The sequence below is a fragment of the Silurus aristotelis genome (genome assembly GCF_946808225.1).
Source record: "Silurus aristotelis genome assembly, chromosome: 22".
NCBI lineage: Eukaryota > Metazoa > Chordata > Actinopteri > Siluriformes > Siluridae > Silurus > Silurus aristotelis.
In genome coordinates this window covers 9,324,908-9,344,179 of record NC_139595.1, presented here as the reverse complement: position 1 = coordinate 9,344,179, position 19,272 = coordinate 9,324,908, and the positions used below count along the sequence as shown (strand labels likewise).

The window sequence follows — 19,272 nt, the reverse complement described above, 5'->3', positions numbered from 1 at the left end:
AATATTACATTAGGCATTATTATTATTATTATTAACATGTGTAAAGAGTTTCCAAATCATAGTCTTTTTATGAAGTGACTTGGAGCATGATCGTGCGATACATAACACAGTATCTAATCTATAATAAAATTATTTTAATCATTACTCTACTTGTAATTTACTAGTGACTAGTAATCAACAAAATGAGTCATTTAGATTAGTTTGTAATCAGTTATTCTTTTTTGGCTTTAGGATGAGCAGTACACATGGCACAATGCTGTTTTAAGTGTGTGGCTTTAATGTCTTGTGATTGCAGGTCGAGGAAGAGGGGAAGGAGGGTTTTACCAAAGAAGTTTTGATGATGTAGAAGGCGGCTTTGGTCGCGGAGGGAGAGAGATGCATCGGTCTCAGAGCTGGGAGGAAAGGTAGGCCTGTCGCATGCCAGCAAATCATTTAACCATTCAGAACTTCTGACCTATGATCAGAATCTGTTACCACATTTTTATCTGAAATTGTTAGACCTCAGCAGCTGTCTTGCACATTTCAAAGTAGGGGGAAAACAGTTAAAGCAACACTTTCACTTTTGAAGAAAAGGAGCTGCTCGAGTGTTTTTGTGTGTGTACAAATTTGGCATCTAGGTCTTGCAATCTCCCCACAGCAGGGTCCTACTTGAGAGCCCAAGACATTGTATTTTAATATAATTTGATGTGAATTCCCAGTAAATTGCAAAGCATATACACTCATGTTTATTCTGAAGTAATTATGCAACGTATAGATATTAAGATGTATTGTAAGTGCCTCAACAAACAGCACAAAGTTTACTTGTTTTTGACCTTAATAATCAATACCCCCATATTCCCTTCAACCAATAACACTTATAACACTTAACACCTGGTACAAGAGTGTTGCTGGGTTCCAACATAAATGTAAAGCCTTTTGTGGTTGGGCATGAGGAGTAGGTTGAAGAATTCTACCTAAAAGAATAATCTTTACAAACTTGTCATTCTGTTATGACATTTGCATACTGCTATTGTGTAGAATGTTTTTTTTATTATTATTATTATTTCAGACTCTTTTTGTAAGTGTGAACATGCATAACAGTTAAATGTAAAGTAAAGCAAATGTGATAAGGATAGCTTTTCCTGATAGACATGCCCTCTGTTTTTGTTTTTCCAGGGGAGACAGAAGATTTGAAAAGCCAAGTCGAAAGGATCCAGGTTGGTATACCACATATTTGCATGGTTAGCACATTTAAATCCCCCTAATGTATTTAAAATTGTAATCGCAATCTTTTTTTTCCTTAGATGGAACTCCAGCCCACTTTCAGCTCAACCACTGTAAGTTCTTATGTTAATAAAAGTAACTTTTTTATAAAAACTAGCAAATGTATTTTATTTCATATACATACAAAAAGGAATTCTATATGATTAACTGCCTTGCTTTTTTTTACATTTTCAATTGCACTTCTGTTTTTCTTTCTTCTTTTCTTGTTTCTGTGCCTCCCCACACCCCCTTTGCATGCCCATGCATGCACATACACACAGTACGTGCAAATTATGAGGATGGCAGTACAGGCTTAGTGCGAAAGCACGATTTCACACGCTCCGAGAGTGAAAATTGGAGGCTGTCGCGTGATGAACAGAACGGTGAGGATGAGGAGGGTGGTGGTTGGCGTCTAGCGGGCTCCCGCCGGGACAACGAACGATGGTGTCCACCGAGTCCAGGTGGGAGCCTTCATAACTCCAGCCTCCTTCTGTTTAATTCTCTCAAATTTCTACGCTACACTGCATTCTTTCTGGAGTGTGACACCCAATAAATAAATAAAAATATATAAATAAAATATATTTTTTGTTGTGTATTACTGAGAATTTATCTTCATCTTACTGATCCCCCCCCCCTCTTCTTCTTCTTCTTCTTCTTCTTCTTCTTTTTCTTCTTTCCTCAAGCATTCAAGACATTTTAATTGTGTTTTAGGTGCATGTTATTGAATAAAATTATACATAACTTTGCAATTAACCAGTTAACTATTCTCTAACATACTTTGTTTCTCTCTGTATTTCTCTTTCTAAAGACGGGCCACGCTTGGCTGGAGGATGGCGGGAACAACCAGATCAGCGGCGGCGACTGCCAATGGATTCCCGTGGGGAGGAGGAGCGTGGTGTGGGGTACAGGCGACCCCGCTCGGCCAGTGGCAGCATGGAGGACGAGAGGGATGCACTGCCTGAATGGTGTCTGGAGGATGCTGAGGAGGAGACAGGCACTTTTGACTCATCTGGAGCTTTTCTCCCACTCAAGGTGAGGAGGGGTCTATCACACAGCGTGTTTTTACCCTACTCTTTCTTCTCTTTTGGATTTTGTTGTTCGGTTTTTCAACATCTTACTATTGCAGCAAAAATTATATATTAAATTATATGACCTGTTTCTGTTGTGGTGATAAACACAGTAGTCAGTGTATCCAGAAACATGCATTGCATTATGTTAAGCATTGTGTGAATGTATGCATTTTCTCTCCAGGTCAGTGTATTGTAATGTGTGTGTGTGAAATTGTGATGGGAATTAGATATTGGCCCAATCAGAGAACAGGTCATGTTTCTTTAACAGTGTTTAGCAATATTTGTTTTGTGTTTTGTGATTCAAGTGCTCATTACTACATGTTCCTGTTCGATTCTCTTTGTGTTTTCAAAAGCTTCCTTTCCGTTTACTCTCTGACAGGTAATATATGGTTTTAGATATGTTTCTTTTTGTTCAGCTTCTTTTTTTGTCTGCTGTCCAATCAGAAAACTCCTGCAGAGCCAATTCTTGAGGAGGCAGAGCTAGAGTTCCGTCCGCTAGAGGAGGGTGAAGATTGCTGCGAGAACGATGAAAATGAAGCAGAGCATCCTAAAGAACCTGACAGCAAGTGCCAGACTGCCAGGCATGAGGGTATGGTGGATATTTTACCATCAATGTTTCAGTAGACCGCTTGTAAAGTGATGTTATATTTTAGCGTCTCAATGTATATTTTATTTGTGAAGTAAATATGTAATTATAGTTAATATGTAAATTTAAATGTGATATGGGTGCTTTTAATAGTTAATAGGTTATTATACTTTCATTTCAATTATTTTGTTAGTAAAAGTAAGATGTGTTGCATTTTGTATGCAGATGCAGTCAAATCAGAAGAGGTTTCTCCACCTGCTGCTCCATTACCTCCAGTTCCAGAGCCAACTGTGTCTGTAGCTTTGCCTTCCAGCCTTTCAGAGAGGGTGGAGGAGCCTGAGAAACCAGCAGCACCTGAAATCAGAGCTGCTGCTGTTCATTTACACTCAGCTCTGCCCATCTCCATACCACACAGCACAAATACACTCAGCACACTAACGGGTAAAAAGCTAAGTTCTTCTGTCATGAAATATGTACTTGCCAAAAGCTTTTACTTGCCTGATGGTGTACTTGGTCGGACAAAATAGCATTTGCTAAACCACTGATAAATGTAAAATGCTCAAAAGTGCTCAGTACTATGTTTGAGGTCTCTGGAAACACTCTAATTGACTGGTGTAGCTAGTCATTAAGGGAAAGAAAAAATAACTGTCATTGATTGTCATGTCACACATTACTATGTACGTTAAGGTTTTAGTCTGGCTACTATCAATTATAAAAAATTTTTTTTTTATAGTTGCTTTAACGGTTGTGAATACTTAATAATCACACCCATATCTACTGCTTGAACGTATTCCAGATTTAGTCCCCTCTTGCTGTTATAATATATTCCACTTTTCTGGGTAGGACTTTCACTAGATTGTGGGACTTTGCAACAGCTGCTTTTCGAACCATATTAGCATTACTGGTTTCTCACACTGATGTTGGGAGGGGAAGCCTTTGGCATTCCAGTTAATCCAAAAAGTTTTGTGATCCTGGCATTGCCATGCTGGATCAGGTTTGCGCTTGGTTATTTTAAGGGAAGGGAAATCATAACACTACAGCATACAAAGACATTTTAGAAAGTTGCATGTTTCCAACTTTTTTGCAACAGTTTGGTGAAAGCCCATATATTGGTGTGATGGTCGGGTGTCTTCAAGTTTTGGCCATCTAGAGTATAATGAAACTAGTCGGAAATAGCACAACAGCAAGCAGGCATGTAACTCTCTTACCTGCAAGAGCAGGTTTGCAGTTTGAGAGAATCGGCTTAAATGAGATTTATTTGTGTTCAAACCAATTTGCTAACAATGTGCTTTTTTCGGTTAAGTTCGTATTGCCTTAAAAAATGTTATAAAAGATGATTACCTTAATGAAAGCTCATTTCATCACACTTTATAACCCTTGCTTACTTTTCTATTGTCTGTTTAAATGTTTTAGAGCTTCCAGCCTCTTCCCTCCCAGTGTTGCCCACCCAGCAAATCACTTCACATCCCAAGTCAGTGGAGGTGCCAGTGGTATTACCTGATGCACTTCATTTCCCAAAGAACATCATATCATCAATTGGCCAACTTGCAACCTTGGCCACAGATGCAGATGAGGATGAGGGCCTCAAACACTTTGAGCAGGTTGGCCTGGAAGTCCCCCTCCCTCTGTCGCTCTCGCTCTCGCTCTCACTTGTTTTCTTGCGCGTTGCTCTTTTTCTCTCTTGTTGTTTAGGGAGCAATATTTATACATGCATATAATATAGTATTACTTTTTTATTTTATTTTTTTTATTATTATTATTACATAGGAAATGCAAGAGAAGTGACTGTTTATGCATAATTTCTCATGTAGATGCACATTGTGACGTTTATAGGATTTCATGAAACTGAAATAATTGAAAAATCGCTTAATTTTACTAAAGTTTAGTTAAAATATTAGTGTTTTCACTAAAGTCTGTTAAAATAACCTGATATTACCTCATCTAGTGTGTCTTTTCTTTTTACATTTTCGCTCTGATAGGAAGCCGAAAAAATGGTGGCATATTTACATGATGGTGCCGTGGATGATGATCGTTTGGGGTCTAAGAGTGCAGAGCGACCCAAAGTTGCCTGCCTGCCACCATCCCATGAGGCTGCTCTCAAGTGGTACTACAAGGATCCTCAGGGAGAGATTCAAGGTAAAAAACAAGCACTGCAATGTAGCATGCTAGTTTTTTAATACAAGTGAGTGATGATTGCAAAAACTAAATCATATAGCGCTATAGATGCATGACAAATAAAAAAAGAAAAAATGCTGTCCTTTTTGTTATATTTTTCTTTTGTGGTTTGCCTCCACTTATCCTGTTGGAAGGAAAAATGAAGCATTCTTTTTTTTAATGAATATTCTTCCTGGAGGACAGTGCCCCATTCATGGGCATTCAGGTCCACAGAATGATTTAAAGAGTATAACAATAGTCATATTCTGTGACCTTCAAAATGACCAGATTCAACCTTATAATTCACCTGTGGGTGATTTTGTAATATAGAGTATTATATAGAGCTCTCCAGCACAATCATCAGAACATAAATTGATGGGATATGTTGTCCTAGAATAATGTTCACACCTTTATCCATTTATTTACCCCACCCCCATTCATATCTGAGCATCTGTCAATCTTATAAAACTCCATGTGGAATACCATAGGTGGTTGCCTTGTTGTTTACTTTATTACCTTTTTTTATAGGTCCATTCAGTAATCATGAGATGTCTGAGTGGTTCCAGGCTGGGTATTTCACAATGACCCTGCTGGTCAAAAGGGGCTGTGATGAAGGTTTTCATCCCCTGGGAGAAATCTTTAAGATGTGGGGGAGAGTGCCTTTTGCTTCTGGCCCTCCACTACCTCCTTTACTGGTAATAATAACTTGCATTTTTACCCATAACAAGAAATTCAGATGAAGGTCTAAAGCCTTGTTGTTTAACAAAAGCATTGAATTTAATCAAAGGTATATAAACCGTTACAGAAGCTGCACACTGTATGTACATAAAATTTCACAAGAGTGAGAACTAAAATATGTAACCATGAAACTATGAATATTTTAATTTTAATAAGTTGGACCAGGCAAGGCAACAATTGCATGGCCATAAAAATAAAGACAGAATTGTGTATGTGCATTATTGGGAAAACAAAAAAAAAGTACACAAGTGACACACATTGCTTACAACACGTAATATTAGGCAAGTATTTTGCAGCAATATAAAGAGAAAAAAAATCTAATCGAAGTCCTTGATACTGTCTCATATGGATTCGATTTTTATTTGAATTAAATTAGTTTTTATTATTATTACTTTCAGTCATCTGGTATGGCAGTGTAAGATGCATGCAAATTAGCAACCAGTAGCACGTGCTGTGGATTCTCAGTTTCAGAATCAACACTTTCTGCTCTGCTGCCAATCCCTCCACATAATAGGTGTACATGTTAATTAAAGTTGATGTTATTTAAATATAAAGGTTAAATGCACCATCCTGAAGCAGTTTTTAAATGAACTATTGCGAATGTCATTGATTGGACTTGTTTATTTGGTCACGACTTTTTTACATTACTGGTCAACTGAACATTCTTGCTAATTTACTTGTCAACTATTAAATATAAGTAGTCATGCAATGCTTGGTTCATAAATAGGGTAAATCGAAGATGTGAGGCAGCCGGAGGTGACCTATGGTGTCTGTTGTGTAGTCCATGTGCTGAATGTCTGCTTTTGGTCTTGTTTGCTCAATGTTTATATATCAGTGAGACCTCTGTTTGTGTATGTATAAAGGGAGATGCTGATCAGGAGAGATTGAAAAGACAGCAGGAGCTAAATGCTCTAAGCATCTATCAGCTTCAGCAACTGCAATATCAGTACATAATCAGGTAAAATGTCATCACTATTGCCTTTCCCTGCCTTCTACATGCATAAAGTAAGCAGCACCATCTAGTTGTTAATGCTTTTAAAATTACTTAAAACTACAACTTTACAGTAATTTCATTAGTACTATTTATTTAGAAATGCACCAATCAGCCATAGCATAGAAACCACCTGCCCGATTTTTTAAAGCACCCCCTTGCCCCTCCGAAACACCTTTGGAATTTTCAAGGCATTTGAAATGCATGCTGTGGTGTTTTGTGCTGTCTGACACAAAGACTTTAGCAGCAGTTCTTTAACTTGTAAGGTGGGTTTTTTGAGGTGGTACAGCATATCCCACAGATGCTCGATCAGCTTAAAGTCAACACAATTAACTTTTTGCCATGTGCTCGAACTATTAAGGAACAACTTTTGCAGTGTGACAGGGTGTTATACTGCTGAAAGAGGCTCTGTGGCAGGGTGTTATACTGATCTATAATATATATAGCCTTACCATTGCCATGCAATGGTGTGTACTTGATTTGCAGAATTTTATAGGTAGGTGAACTGTCAAAATAACGTCCACATTATTGCAAAAACAAAATAAAAAAAAGAGAATGTGATTCATCAGGCCACCATTCTCCATTGCTCTTTGACCTAGTTCTGATGCTTAAGCTGTGATGAACTTTGTGCTATGACAAATTCAAGTCAAACCTTAATATTTTTTATTTTACTTATGCTACAGTAGCTTTTCTGTGGGATCTGGCTTAGCTCAGATCGTTATGCTTGGGCCTTTTTTGCTGCTGTCAAAACGTCAACTATGATAACTAACTGACTTGCTGCCTAATATGACCCACCCCATCATCACTGCTGCTGTAAAGTGATGATGTTCTAGTCACCGGTCACTGGTTTAAATGTTTTAGCTGATAGGGCATAGTTATCCGAAACACCTATTGTGCTTTCCTGAAATTCAGTATGACTGATCAAACATTTGCTTGCAACATTGTTGATGTGCCTTATAGACACATGCTATAGATAACAATTATTTAGCACTTGTATCTCAAAAGCTGTTCAGTACTTAAAAAAAGTATCCACAAAAGAATAACTTACCTTATAAAATTATATAATGTGGTCTTATGGTGTGTGTGTGTGTGTGTGTGTGTGTGTGTGTGTGTGTGTGTGTGTGTGTGTGTGTGTGTGTGTGTGTGTATGCAGGCAGCAGCAGTATGCTCAGGCTCTAGCTCAACAAAAAGTGCTTAATTCAGCTCCCCCTCCAACACAACAGCAACAGCAACTTAATCTGTTTCTGCAACAAGCACTCAAACTCAGGTGAGCCAATGTGCACCATTTTCAGAAGTAGTATTCAAGCAGAAGGAATGCTGTTTGCATTTAATGTGATCATTTATCATAATTTAACATTTCACACATTTTTATTATTGTGCAGATCCCAGGAACAGCAGCAGAGTCTTTTACCGCCAGTTACGCGTTCCATGTCCGTTCCAGATTCAGGTTCGATTTGGGATATACAGAACCCATCTACCCAAGCATCCTGTACAGCAAACATACAACCAGCAGCTCCAAGCAGTACGTCTTCATTTCAAACTACTACTAAAGACACAGACACGCACACTAACATGAAAAACGTGAACACACTATGGAATCTGCGTATACCTCAGTCTTTCAAAAATAATTATAATCTCTTCATTAATAGATCACTCATATCCTTGTGAAAGTCTTAATGGCATACTATAGTAAATTAATAACATTTTCGAAACCTACATGACAATACAGTTATGAAAACATTGGACAAAATAACAAAAATCCATGTATGTGTTAATAAATCTTAATTTTATTATAATATAATTTATTTCTTATTGAATATATAATGTTACTGAATAGACTTACAATTTAATGTATGTCCTGCTGCAATTAAAATTTTATTAACAGCAATTAGAATTTTGATATTTGTTAGCTAAAAAATTATTTTAATTATAAATGCTATAATTTTTGAGAATTTCACAGAGCATGAAATTTGTCGATTAGAAGCAAAGAAAACGTCTTCTTTTGGAGTTCTGATGTAACTACTTATTAAAATATATCAACAACTTATTAAAATATATTGATTTGGATGAGTAAGCAAAGGGTTTTGTGAAATTACCTTTGAGAAAGTCAGGTCTGATGGTGTCATTGTTTAAATAGAATTGCTTGTTTCTTATCGTAGCTCATCATAATCCACTTTGAATGGATTTTGTACTATAGTTTTACCTGCAATATACTGCTTTTTGCTTGGACATGCTTGGTGGGTATGGTATTGTTTTACTGGCTTGTCCTGGAGGTGAGCGTAGGAGTCAACGGAGGATGTTATCTAAGTGGCCTCTTTGATTTTGATGAGTCATACTGAGATTTCACAGCCTAGACTTCATCCTGGTTTTGTGTTCATGTGCTCTCACCACATATTTGAGAACCTGATTCCTCTTATAAATGTCACAGGCTTGAATAATTTATTTTCAAACTAGTTCATGTGGGTTGTCTTTTGAAAAAAGTTGCGCAAACAATATGCTTGAACCAACAAGTTTTTACTTATTCTTGTTTACAGTGGTGTTTATGGGGGTGTTTCAATAACTCATTACTCTTAGTCTCAAACCAAGAAAACTAACCTGGGAATGTGTGATAACACAGGAAACCCAACTAGTAGAAGTTTCAGCTTCCTCTCTTGCACAGGAAACCAAATTATCAATAAATGTTCACATGCTTCTCTTGTAGTGCTTGTTAAAATTTTGAAGATTTTGAAAATTTACTTTGATCAGTTGACCCAAGTGAAGTCTGATCGTGTGGAATATTTGCTGAAAGCGGAATGAAAATAAAACAACGCAGCCATTTTAGTATTCCTAACTCCTGATTAGTTATAAGGATGGTCCCTGAGTTACGATGGTTTGACTTATGATTTTTACGATCTTGCGATGACTATAGCAATACTAATAAATAACAAAATTGTAAAAAATATAAACAATTTCATGCAATAGGCACAGGCAACAGCGTACAATGTACGATACGTTGAATGTCTCCTGCTTGTAGTGAAAAAAAAAAGAGGAAAGCCATCGGATTAGAGCAGAAGATGAAAATTATAAATCAGCATAAAGCAAGAAAGACTGTCACAGTTATAGTACCATCTTCGACTTATGACAATATTAAAAAATATCGATATTTTTGACTTGCCATGGGGTTGTCATAGCGTTTCTCCATCATAAGTAGACAACTACCTGTATTATTATATGTATTTGTGTGTATCAAGAGATCATGTCAGGACTCCATGCCTGAATATGTCACAAAAGTGTATTCTTTTGCTTTTAGCATGGGAAGGCACAAGTGTGTGGGATCTGCCAATAGACACCATACCTCAACCATCTATTGAACAGATACAACTGGAGAAGGCTAAAGCTGCTAAGGTATGCCAAACAAGCCTGGATTTCTGCATATAATAAACATTTAATTTGAAGAATATAGAGAAGAGTACTCATTAGGCAGTATTAAAGTTCATTATCAAAGTTTAGTATTTTAAATAAGTGAAATGGTAAATGAATGGCAACCATGTCTTGGCCTCAGCAATAAGGATTTGTAATACAGGCTAAAATGTGCATCTCTAAACACAATAACTTATGGGTTCTTTTGTTTTTAATGCTTATGTAATTGCCATCTGGACTCCTAAAGCTGGAGATGGAACTCAGAGTCAAAAGAGAAGAAGAGGAGAGAAAGCGTCTGGAGGAGGTGCTGCGGGCACAGCAGGAAGAAGAGCGCAAACGTCTGGAGGAAGAGGAGCTGGCTCGACGAAAGCAGGTCAGGGTAATAGGGACTTCACACAAAAGCTTGTTTATTAGTCTTAAGCTTGCATGTAGTCATTTTTTTGTAGAAAATGTATGTTTTTACCTAAAACAAATTTTCAACATAAATCCACTGGTAAAAATTAAAATGTACAGAAGTTATAAGCCTTTTATTAATCTCTAGATGAAACAGCAGGAACCCAGACTTGTGTGAACCGAAAGTGAGATAGAAATCTTCAATTAGTTTTCTGGTTACTTTTATCTTATTTTTTTACTTAAGTGACATGTTTGTCATTGATTAGAAAAGGGAAAGTTGTGCTATGAATATTATTTAGTTTTGCTTTTATAACACAAGTTGATCTTAAACCCATATTAGGATGGATCAGTTAATTAAGCTTAGTAAAGCACAATTATAACTGAATTATTAGGGTCCAAAAATGAAATTGGAAAAACATTAGTTCATTTCTGCCAAATGTGTCGATCAGGAATTTTGTTCTATGTTATTAATGCCCATGTTGTCTGTTTTAGGAGGAGGCACTCAGGAGGCAACGGGAGCAAGAGGAGTCACAACGGCGACAGAAAGAGGAAGAAGAGCGTCTGGCACGGGAGGAGGAGCTCCGCAGGCTAGAGGAGAGAAGGAGAGAAGAGGAAGAAAGAAATCAAAGAGAAGAATTCCTCAGAAAGCAGGTGACTCCTCTGACGCCATGTTAGACACACAATTGCCATTTAACTTAGAGTTCAAAGGATTTCAAGCTAAAACTGAAGTATAGTCTGACACCGGGCACAGCTCACAAAACATCTGGTCATAAGTTTTGAAGCGGTGAAGATTATAGTATTATTTGGTCCTCCTCATGATTTTTTAAATGCTGCAATATAGTAGTACAAAATATAGTCCTAATAAAATGTCCAACAGGCTACAGAAAGACGTCTCTTTGGTCATAGATGTTTGGTTAAAGTAACACAGTGTGTGGGAAATTTTGTGACCACTTTCATTTCATGGTTTCCATTTTGTGTGTAATCTTTTCAAAAAGATGTGATTACAGTCTGCCATGTGTTTTCATTTGCAAATTTTTCAAAGATTCAATCAAGGAACAATCAAATAAAGTTGATCCAACATGAAATTAGCTGCTCCTGGAAGTTTATCTCTTTTTTTGAAAAGCAGTTTTTACAGTACAGAAGCCTTTTTAATGCTTTTATTTTGTATTACTTAAAGACCAAAAACTTAAAACCTACACGTATTAATTGCCGCTGTTACCATGCAGTGTGAGCGTAAAAGGAGCGTATGTCTTTATTTGGCAATAGATGTAGAATGCCCCAAATCAAATGATGACTATCAAATACTGTTGGTGACGCAGCATTGGGAAAGTGTTATACGGAAATGCTTCTCATTTACGGTAACATTTGAACACTGCCTGTGAGAAGAAGTGGAGTGTTTTTTTGTTTTTTTTTAAAGTTAATTCTTTATTGTATGTGGGTGTTTCAGGAAGAGGCACGAAGGAAACAGGAGGAACTGGAGGCTCAGAGGAGGCGAGAGGAGGAAGCTGCAGCATTGGCTCGACAACAGCAAGAAGAGCAGAAGAGGAGGGAGCAGGAGCTCCAGAGGCAGCAGGAGCTCCAAAGGGAAAAGGAGCTTTTAAAGCAGCAGGAATTACAGAGGCAGCAAGAGACTCAGAGGCAACAAGAAGCGCAGAGGCAGCAGGAGCTGCAGAGACAGAGACAGCAGCAGCAGGAGGCCCTTCGTCGACTCCAGCAACAACAGCAGCAACAACAGCTGGCCCAGATGAAGGTACTACAAAAGGCTGGGATGAAGGGATCTGCGATTCTCCCCAGTTTAATACGAGGGGCATGGCAATTTGACTTCAGCTTTGGTTAGATCTGCTAAATATCTAAATACCATAAATTTTTAATGCTAGTCTGTTTTTCTAATTTGCAGCTTCCCTCTTCGTCTAAGTGGGGACAGCAGTCTGCCACAACAGTTTCCCTCTCCCAAACACAGAACACTTTGTCACTCAGCGAGATCCAGAAACTTGAAGAGGAGAGAGAACGACTAGCTAGAGAGGAGGTATGAAATGCTTGTACCAGCTTCTTTTTTAAGTTTAGTCAGTACATCACCTCCTTTGCTCCCTATGACAACATGAACTTTGTCACATGAACTGTGTAGCAGCGACGCAAGCAGCAGGAGCTCCAGAGGCAGCAACAGCAACAACAACAGCAACCTCAGACTAAGCTTCCAGGCTGGGGCAGTGTGGCCAAGCAACCTGCAGCCACTAAATCCCTTCTGGAGATTCAACAGGAGGAGGCTCGGCAGATGAAGCAGAGGAAAGAGCAGCAGCAATCTACAGTTATACAGCAAAACCGCACACAAAACAAAGCTGTGAGTACTGGAACAGTCATCACAGAAAATTTTGGAACAGCAAGGCGAACATTTTTCGATCACTTGAAAATGGGCGAATGGTTTGGGTTTACTGTTGGTCTAATAAAAATGGGTGGGTTCAAATAAAATGCTATGTTCTAGGGTTTTTTTTTTTTTTAGTTCAACACTTCTGAAACTGAAAGTATGCTTTTGTCATTTATCTGTTCATTTTTAAATATGTGTATAACAATACCAAAACAGTTTTCTGTTCAATTATATTTGGATTATAAGCTAAAAGTCTCTGTGTGCCACATTAATCGTGCAATTTCTTCTTTTGTTCAATAGGTTTAGGTCTGTTAAACAAAAAGTTTGTGTACTTGCATTTAGGCTTTGACCGCTTCAGTGTGGGGTTCAGTTAGTAACACCAGTCACTGGGGCTCAGACAACAGCAGCATCTGGGGTGACACTCAGAACTCTAACCTAGGCTTCTGGGATGACGCTGTGAAGGAAACTGCTCCACCTCCAACCACACGAAAAAACAACCCACAGAAAAACAAGGGAAATGTTAACCTCAGGTAAAGACTGCAGCTGTTTACTGTAAGTGAATCTTTCTTTAACACTCTGAAAAGTCAGCCATAAAATCTGCATTGTAAAGTCTTTCTTCCAAAGCCTGCAAAAACATAAAGGCTCCAATTCGATGCAGATATCTTGTGTGGCCTATGAACAAGTAGATTTCTACTGGTTTTGGTGAACTTGAGTCTGTTTTATATAAAAATGTGCTGCTTTGGTATATTCTGCATTTCTAAAACTTGTTTTAGAACAAGTAAAAATAATCTGAATGGTATAATCTTCAATATAAAGGTGGTAAATGATGAGAAACACCACAGATTCTGGTGTTAAGTATTAAGTTAAATGTTTTGAATACTTTATTCTTTCTTTTGGTTTGTGTTGCAGTAACAGTAACAGTGGGAAATCCAGTAAGAAGGTAGAAGAAGAGGAGAAACTGTTAAAGCTGTTTCAGGGAGCCAATAAAACTCAGGATGGCTTTATGCAGTGGTGTGAGCAGATGCTACACACACTTAACACTGCCAACAACCTTGATGGTGAGGTACTCGCACCCACTGGCAAGAACACAAAACTGGAGGTTTAAATGCAACCATAACCAATGTGAAAAACTGTTGTGACTTTAAAAGGTGTAAAATGGATTTTATCCAGGTTTTTACTAGTGTAATTACATCCATCTAATCATCTTTGACAACCAAATCCTTTTTGATGGAATTATTTTGAAAAGTACTCTGCAGTTTAGGGTTTACCATAGGTGAGCCTTGCATTTCACGCTTAAGCCTTTAGTGATGTTCCACCTGACTCAACCCACCTCCTTATACAATATTTATGATGCCACCATCTATATTATAGAGAAGTGCAGTATAGAAGAGTGCTGCATTTCATGCAGTGAGAATGAATGTCATTATTAATGCAAGAAATCCAATGAACACAATTCTCCTTTCACTGCAGCCACAGCTCACACATACATCATCTCTAACAGACGCATCAATATTGACCGCATAAAATGACGATCGGTTTTCCTCTTAATTAAACATGAAATTATAAGTGGTACATGAAAAAGCTTAACATCTGTTTTCAACTGCTTTGGCCTACCTTTTACTCAGTGTCCATCTTTCTTCCGTCTTGTAAATGTCCATGAAAGTATATCTGCAACCAAAAATGATAAAAACTGCAATTAAATCTACACAAATATATTTGAGCTTGTGCAGTTTGCCACAGATGCGGTTTGTGAGCTGTGAAACTCCCTGACCATCCAATCAAAGGATGTATGTGCAGCACACCCAAGAGAAAGGCTATGAAATGAAGAGAATAGAGTATTGGGAATAATTTACTCTATTCTCCTTGCTGGCCCTGACGGTGCACCACTGGGTTAACTATGGCTCCTACTACTGTTGCTAAGGTTGTAAGTTCAAATCCTGGTGTTAGCCATACTCTAAATTAGGGCTGCAACTAATGATTATATTTTCAATCAGTTAAAAATATTTGAGTTTAATTGTTTAATTTTGACATTTTAATCCTTATCGTGGCTGCTTGTTGGACTGCATGTGGGATTTCTCCTTTAAACAAATTCCCTCATGCTGAGTAATTTCTTTGTTTTAAAAAAAAAAAAAAAAAGCATTTTAGTGTGAAAGGTGAAGCAATTTGTGTAAATCAACATTTGTATTGGTATTTTGCAGATGGCAAGATGGCAAAAGAAATCTGTATAAAAATATAACATTGTTTTGAAAATTTAGTTTAAAGAAATAGACATTTTCTTCAGTTGTGAACATATAACCATCTAGAATATATGATTAATTGAATTCTGTATAATATATATGCATAAATTAAATTTACAAACATTGAAAAGCATTTGAGTGTAGTAAACCCACATTAAATCACGTTTGAAAACAGAAGTTACTGTTGTAGTAGACAAATTCTATAAAAAGAGAATGAAATGGAGAATCGCAGCATGCTAACAGGCTTGCATAAAAAAAAAAAGAAAAAGAAAACATGCATTGGTGTACAAGTGCATAATCATTCGCTGTAAATCACAAGTGACTAAAAATGTAAGTTTTCTGCTGCTGTTATTTTCTGCTTTTTGATTTAGTGTTTGTTCGCACCGTTTTAATTGAATTTATCACTATGCCGTGAGCGAGCTGACTGTTGCTCGAGTCACGACAGAACAGATCCAGTGCGACTCTACCGAAGTTACAATTTACACAATAGCATTAAAATATACCATTTTTATATGTATATGTACAGTTTTTGCTTACCTTGCTGATGTTTCGCCTTCTTCTGTAACACCACTTTGTTTAATTTTCATGTGCTCGTGCATCACTGTGGTACTTCCATACCACAAACTCAGCTTTGCATAACTGGCAAGTTCTTTGTTGCGTTGAATATAAAACTCTTCCATGCATTAGGTGACTTGGGACGCACACTTTTTTTCTGTTGCCAGTTGACCCTGTACACTTCGCCATTTCTCAAGCGGCTTACAGTCACAATAACCCGTAACTTAAGCAGCCCAACTAGGTAATAATTAGCGATTTTATTGATAAGTTGTTTGCAGCCCTACTCTTAACCCTCATGTGATCAGTTGTGATCAGACAAAAAGAGTTGCTGTCAGAGCTTTGGTTCTGTCTTTGCACTTGAATTGATCTATAAATTGTAGTAACTTTTGCAACCACTACCTTTAAAGATCATGGGTTTGATGCGTTGGACATTTTTGTATAGAATTAATGGAAAGAAGGAAAACCATGGGAGGTTGGTAGTTAAGTGTGTTATACATTAGCATACATGTTACCCAGAGGTGCATATTTCTAATGTCTAATTTCCAATTTAGGGGAGTAATGTCACATAAATGTTTGATTTGCACCTTGATTATCAAATGCTCAGAATTGCAAAACATGAAAAGAAAAATAATTTGTGGTATTTTTCTCATAAATGAAGCAAAGATAAGATTCAGAGTAGTTATTTTATTTTACTGTATTTACTGTACCAGCACTATCTATATGACAATCAGGCAGTTTAGAGTCCTTAATTTAACGTTCCCTCTTTTTTCTCTTTTACTCTGTCTCCCTGTCTTTCTCACTTATTCTCTTCCTTTTTGTTTTTCCATCTGTGTAGTCCCGACATTTGCATCATTCTTAAAGGAGGTGGACTCTCCTTACGAGGTGCATGATTATGTAAGGGCATATCTGGGTGACACTGCCCAGGCCAAGGACTTTGCCAAGCAGTTCCTCGAGCGCCGTGCCAAACAGAACGTCAACCAGCAAAATTCTTTGCCGAGTCAGCAACTGAAAAATCAGCAGGTTTGTGCTAATGTCAAAAGACAAGTGTTTTGGGGAGTTCAGTATTATACAGTGATAGAATGTGAATGTGGTCAAAATAGATTTTTGACTTCTTGATAAAACTAAATACATTTAAGTTCAAGTTTAGTTTGTCATATGTGCAGAAAAGAAAACAGTGAAGTAAATTTTCCTCCATACAATGAAATTAATTCGCTGTCCACAATGAATGCCAGAAAAATAAGCAAATATAAATATAGGTATAAATTATATGTAAAGTGTACATTTGTATACAATCAATTAACTGTGTGTACCATAGTCCACACCAAGTGCAAATTCCGTAATGAGTGTGGGAAAAAGTCTGCAATGAGTGTGCAAGGCTTCAATGGGTGTGTAAAGTCCGCAGTGATTGTGCAAGTTCCGTAATGAGTGTTCTCTCAACTGTTAGTTGTTTATGAGCCTGATAGCAGTGGGAAAGAAGGACCTTTTTAGTCTATCTGTTTAAAAAGCTTAACACATTTCTTCAAGTTCATTTTGATGGTCAATACATATGTACATTGGTTCTTTTAGGACTCTGTGTGGGGGTTAAACCAAACCGTGTCTCAGCCGGTTTTCCAATCCAACCACTCCACAAAGCAACAGCAAACACGCTTTGAGACAGTCACCTCTGGGAAGAAAAAGAAGAAGCAGAAAATGGTGCGGGCCGATCCCAGTCTATTAGGTGAGTCGAAGAGTATCTTGTGATGGTGTAATATGATTATAATGTTAATGAATTGGTACAAAAAAAGGGGGCCACATTACAAATTTTCTTATGCACATTTTCACTTCTTACTTTGTACAGGCTTTTCAGTCAACGCCTCATCTGAGCGATTAAACATGGGCGAGATTGAGACTGTGGAGGACTTTTGAGATCTGCTGACAAGCTCCCTCACCCTACTGACTGTCCGTTCACAACAGCTGCCATTTTACCCCATTACGTTTTTTTTTTTGTTTGTTTTTTTTAACCTACCCTTGTTCCTATCAATTTATTGCACAGTAATTTCAACCAGAAAATGGAGACCAGTCGAGTCTACTTACTTTAAAGGAAAATACTGAAGCATCTTTCCTGAATTGACTTTGCATCATGCAAAGAATCTAAAAAGTACTTGCTTCCTAAACAGATGACAAGTAAATCGTCGCTGTTTGAGAGCAGTGGGAATCCACATGTTCCAGCTTCATGTGAGATTTTAGTATTCTATCTGGAAGTCTTTATGAAGGACAACACATCCCCAAATTACTAATCATTAATTTGCTATTTTTTAACATTCATTAAAGCAGTTAAAGCTAAATTTAGGCAAAATTATCTATATACCCATCGTGTCTTTTTTTTATTTATTAATTTTGCTTCCGTTTTTTTTTTTTTCCTCCCTCTATTCTCTTCCTTCCTTTGCCATGTGTCGGCAGAAGATGACGACAAAGTAGGACCTAAGGGCATATAATCACTGCCGTCCTGTTTTAAGGACGTGTTTGAAAGTTCCAAGTAGTTATCCATTTCTTGTAAAATAATAGGCTGTTTAAAAAATAAACTTACAATTCTGGGTCTGTATTATAATATATGGAAACAATGAACCAATGGAGTCATACTTTTTTATTGCAATATGAAAAAAGAATAAAAAACAGTCTCTTGTGTGGGCTGTTCGACATCATCTTGTCTCTCTTTCTGGATGCTTCTGTATTTGAACAGATATGTCCAGGATTTTTTATTTCTGTTAAAGGGCAATGGAAGCAAACTTGACTTTTTACTATTTAGTGTTTTATTTGTATTGCTCTTGAAATCCTGAATTTATTTTAGCCACCACTAATGCTATATTTACCTTTTTTTAATTCAAGCTTTGTGGAAGATGCGTAAATTGAGGCAAAAACGTTTCTGAAGTGAGCACAACTGAAAAAAAGCACATTTAATACACTACAAACCTTTTTCTTTGTTCAAAATCAGAGTACAGTTATCTTACACAAAATCTGTTGGAATTGGTGTAAATCCAGTGCCCTAGAGCGGTGGTTCTCAAAGTGGGGTCCAAGACATTTTTATGGTTAACACTGAGTTCTTGGAGATTGACCAGTTTCAGTGGTCAGTGAATGTGTTTAATTCACAGTGGGGCTGAAAATAACTTCAGTGCTTTGCTCTGTTAGTGAAAAGAAAATATATATATATATATATATATATATATATATAATATATATATTTTTAAATAAATATGGCCTTAATGGAATTTATTTTTTAAAGTTAAATTGGTCCTGGTCATATTTGATAATCTCTGTCCAGTTTAGACATTTCATCTTGATTGGACCTAGAAGTATTTAATAGTGCAGTTAACAAAGCACAACCTACTGTTAAATATTACTATTAAATAATTGTTGTTCTGTACATTTTTATGGTTTCAGGATCACTGTAAATTTTCAAGATTACTGTGACATATATAAAGGCATTTGGGACTCCATGTAATAAGTTAAATGGACATTTTTACCAATGTATTTGTATTTACAGAACGCCTACAGAGGCAGAGTCATCT

At 37.1% G+C, this 19,272-nt stretch overlaps 1 protein-coding gene across 3 annotated transcripts in view; it reads left to right on the top strand.

Moving 5' to 3' along the window:
• Window positions 1-18,408, top strand: part of gigyf2 (GRB10 interacting GYF protein 2) — a 30,432-nt gene extending 12,024 nt beyond the window's left edge. The window contains exons 6-29 of one of the 3 annotated variants that reach the window (XM_083525515.1): window positions 296-404; window positions 1,156-1,196; window positions 1,284-1,316; window positions 1,524-1,703; window positions 2,051-2,274; window positions 2,757-2,901; window positions 3,124-3,339; window positions 4,312-4,499; window positions 4,878-5,034; window positions 5,581-5,747; window positions 6,654-6,748; window positions 7,935-8,048; window positions 8,164-8,303; window positions 10,071-10,165; window positions 10,428-10,553; window positions 11,066-11,224; window positions 12,021-12,323; window positions 12,471-12,599; window positions 12,699-12,911; window positions 13,278-13,465; window positions 13,845-13,993; window positions 16,563-16,747; window positions 17,294-17,444; window positions 17,565-18,408. In XM_083525515.1, the coding sequence (XP_083381641.1) occupies window positions 296-404; window positions 1,156-1,196; window positions 1,284-1,316; window positions 1,524-1,703; window positions 2,051-2,274; window positions 2,757-2,901; window positions 3,124-3,339; window positions 4,312-4,499; window positions 4,878-5,034; window positions 5,581-5,747; window positions 6,654-6,748; window positions 7,935-8,048; window positions 8,164-8,303; window positions 10,071-10,165; window positions 10,428-10,553; window positions 11,066-11,224; window positions 12,021-12,323; window positions 12,471-12,599; window positions 12,699-12,911; window positions 13,278-13,465; window positions 13,845-13,993; window positions 16,563-16,747; window positions 17,294-17,444; window positions 17,565-17,632 (3,575 nt within the window). In that variant the 3' untranslated portion in view covers window positions 17,633-18,408. The remainder of the gene's footprint in view (window positions 1-295; window positions 405-1,155; window positions 1,197-1,283; window positions 1,317-1,523; window positions 1,704-2,050; window positions 2,275-2,756; window positions 2,902-3,123; window positions 3,340-4,311; window positions 4,500-4,877; window positions 5,035-5,580; window positions 5,748-6,653; window positions 6,749-7,934; window positions 8,049-8,163; window positions 8,304-10,070; window positions 10,166-10,427; window positions 10,554-11,065; window positions 11,225-12,020; window positions 12,324-12,470; window positions 12,600-12,698; window positions 12,912-13,277; window positions 13,466-13,844; window positions 13,994-16,562; window positions 16,748-17,293; window positions 17,445-17,564) is intronic. The other 2 variants (XM_083525516.1, XM_083525517.1) reach the window with 2 other exon arrangements.
• Window positions 18,409-19,272: the final 864 nt, after the last annotated feature.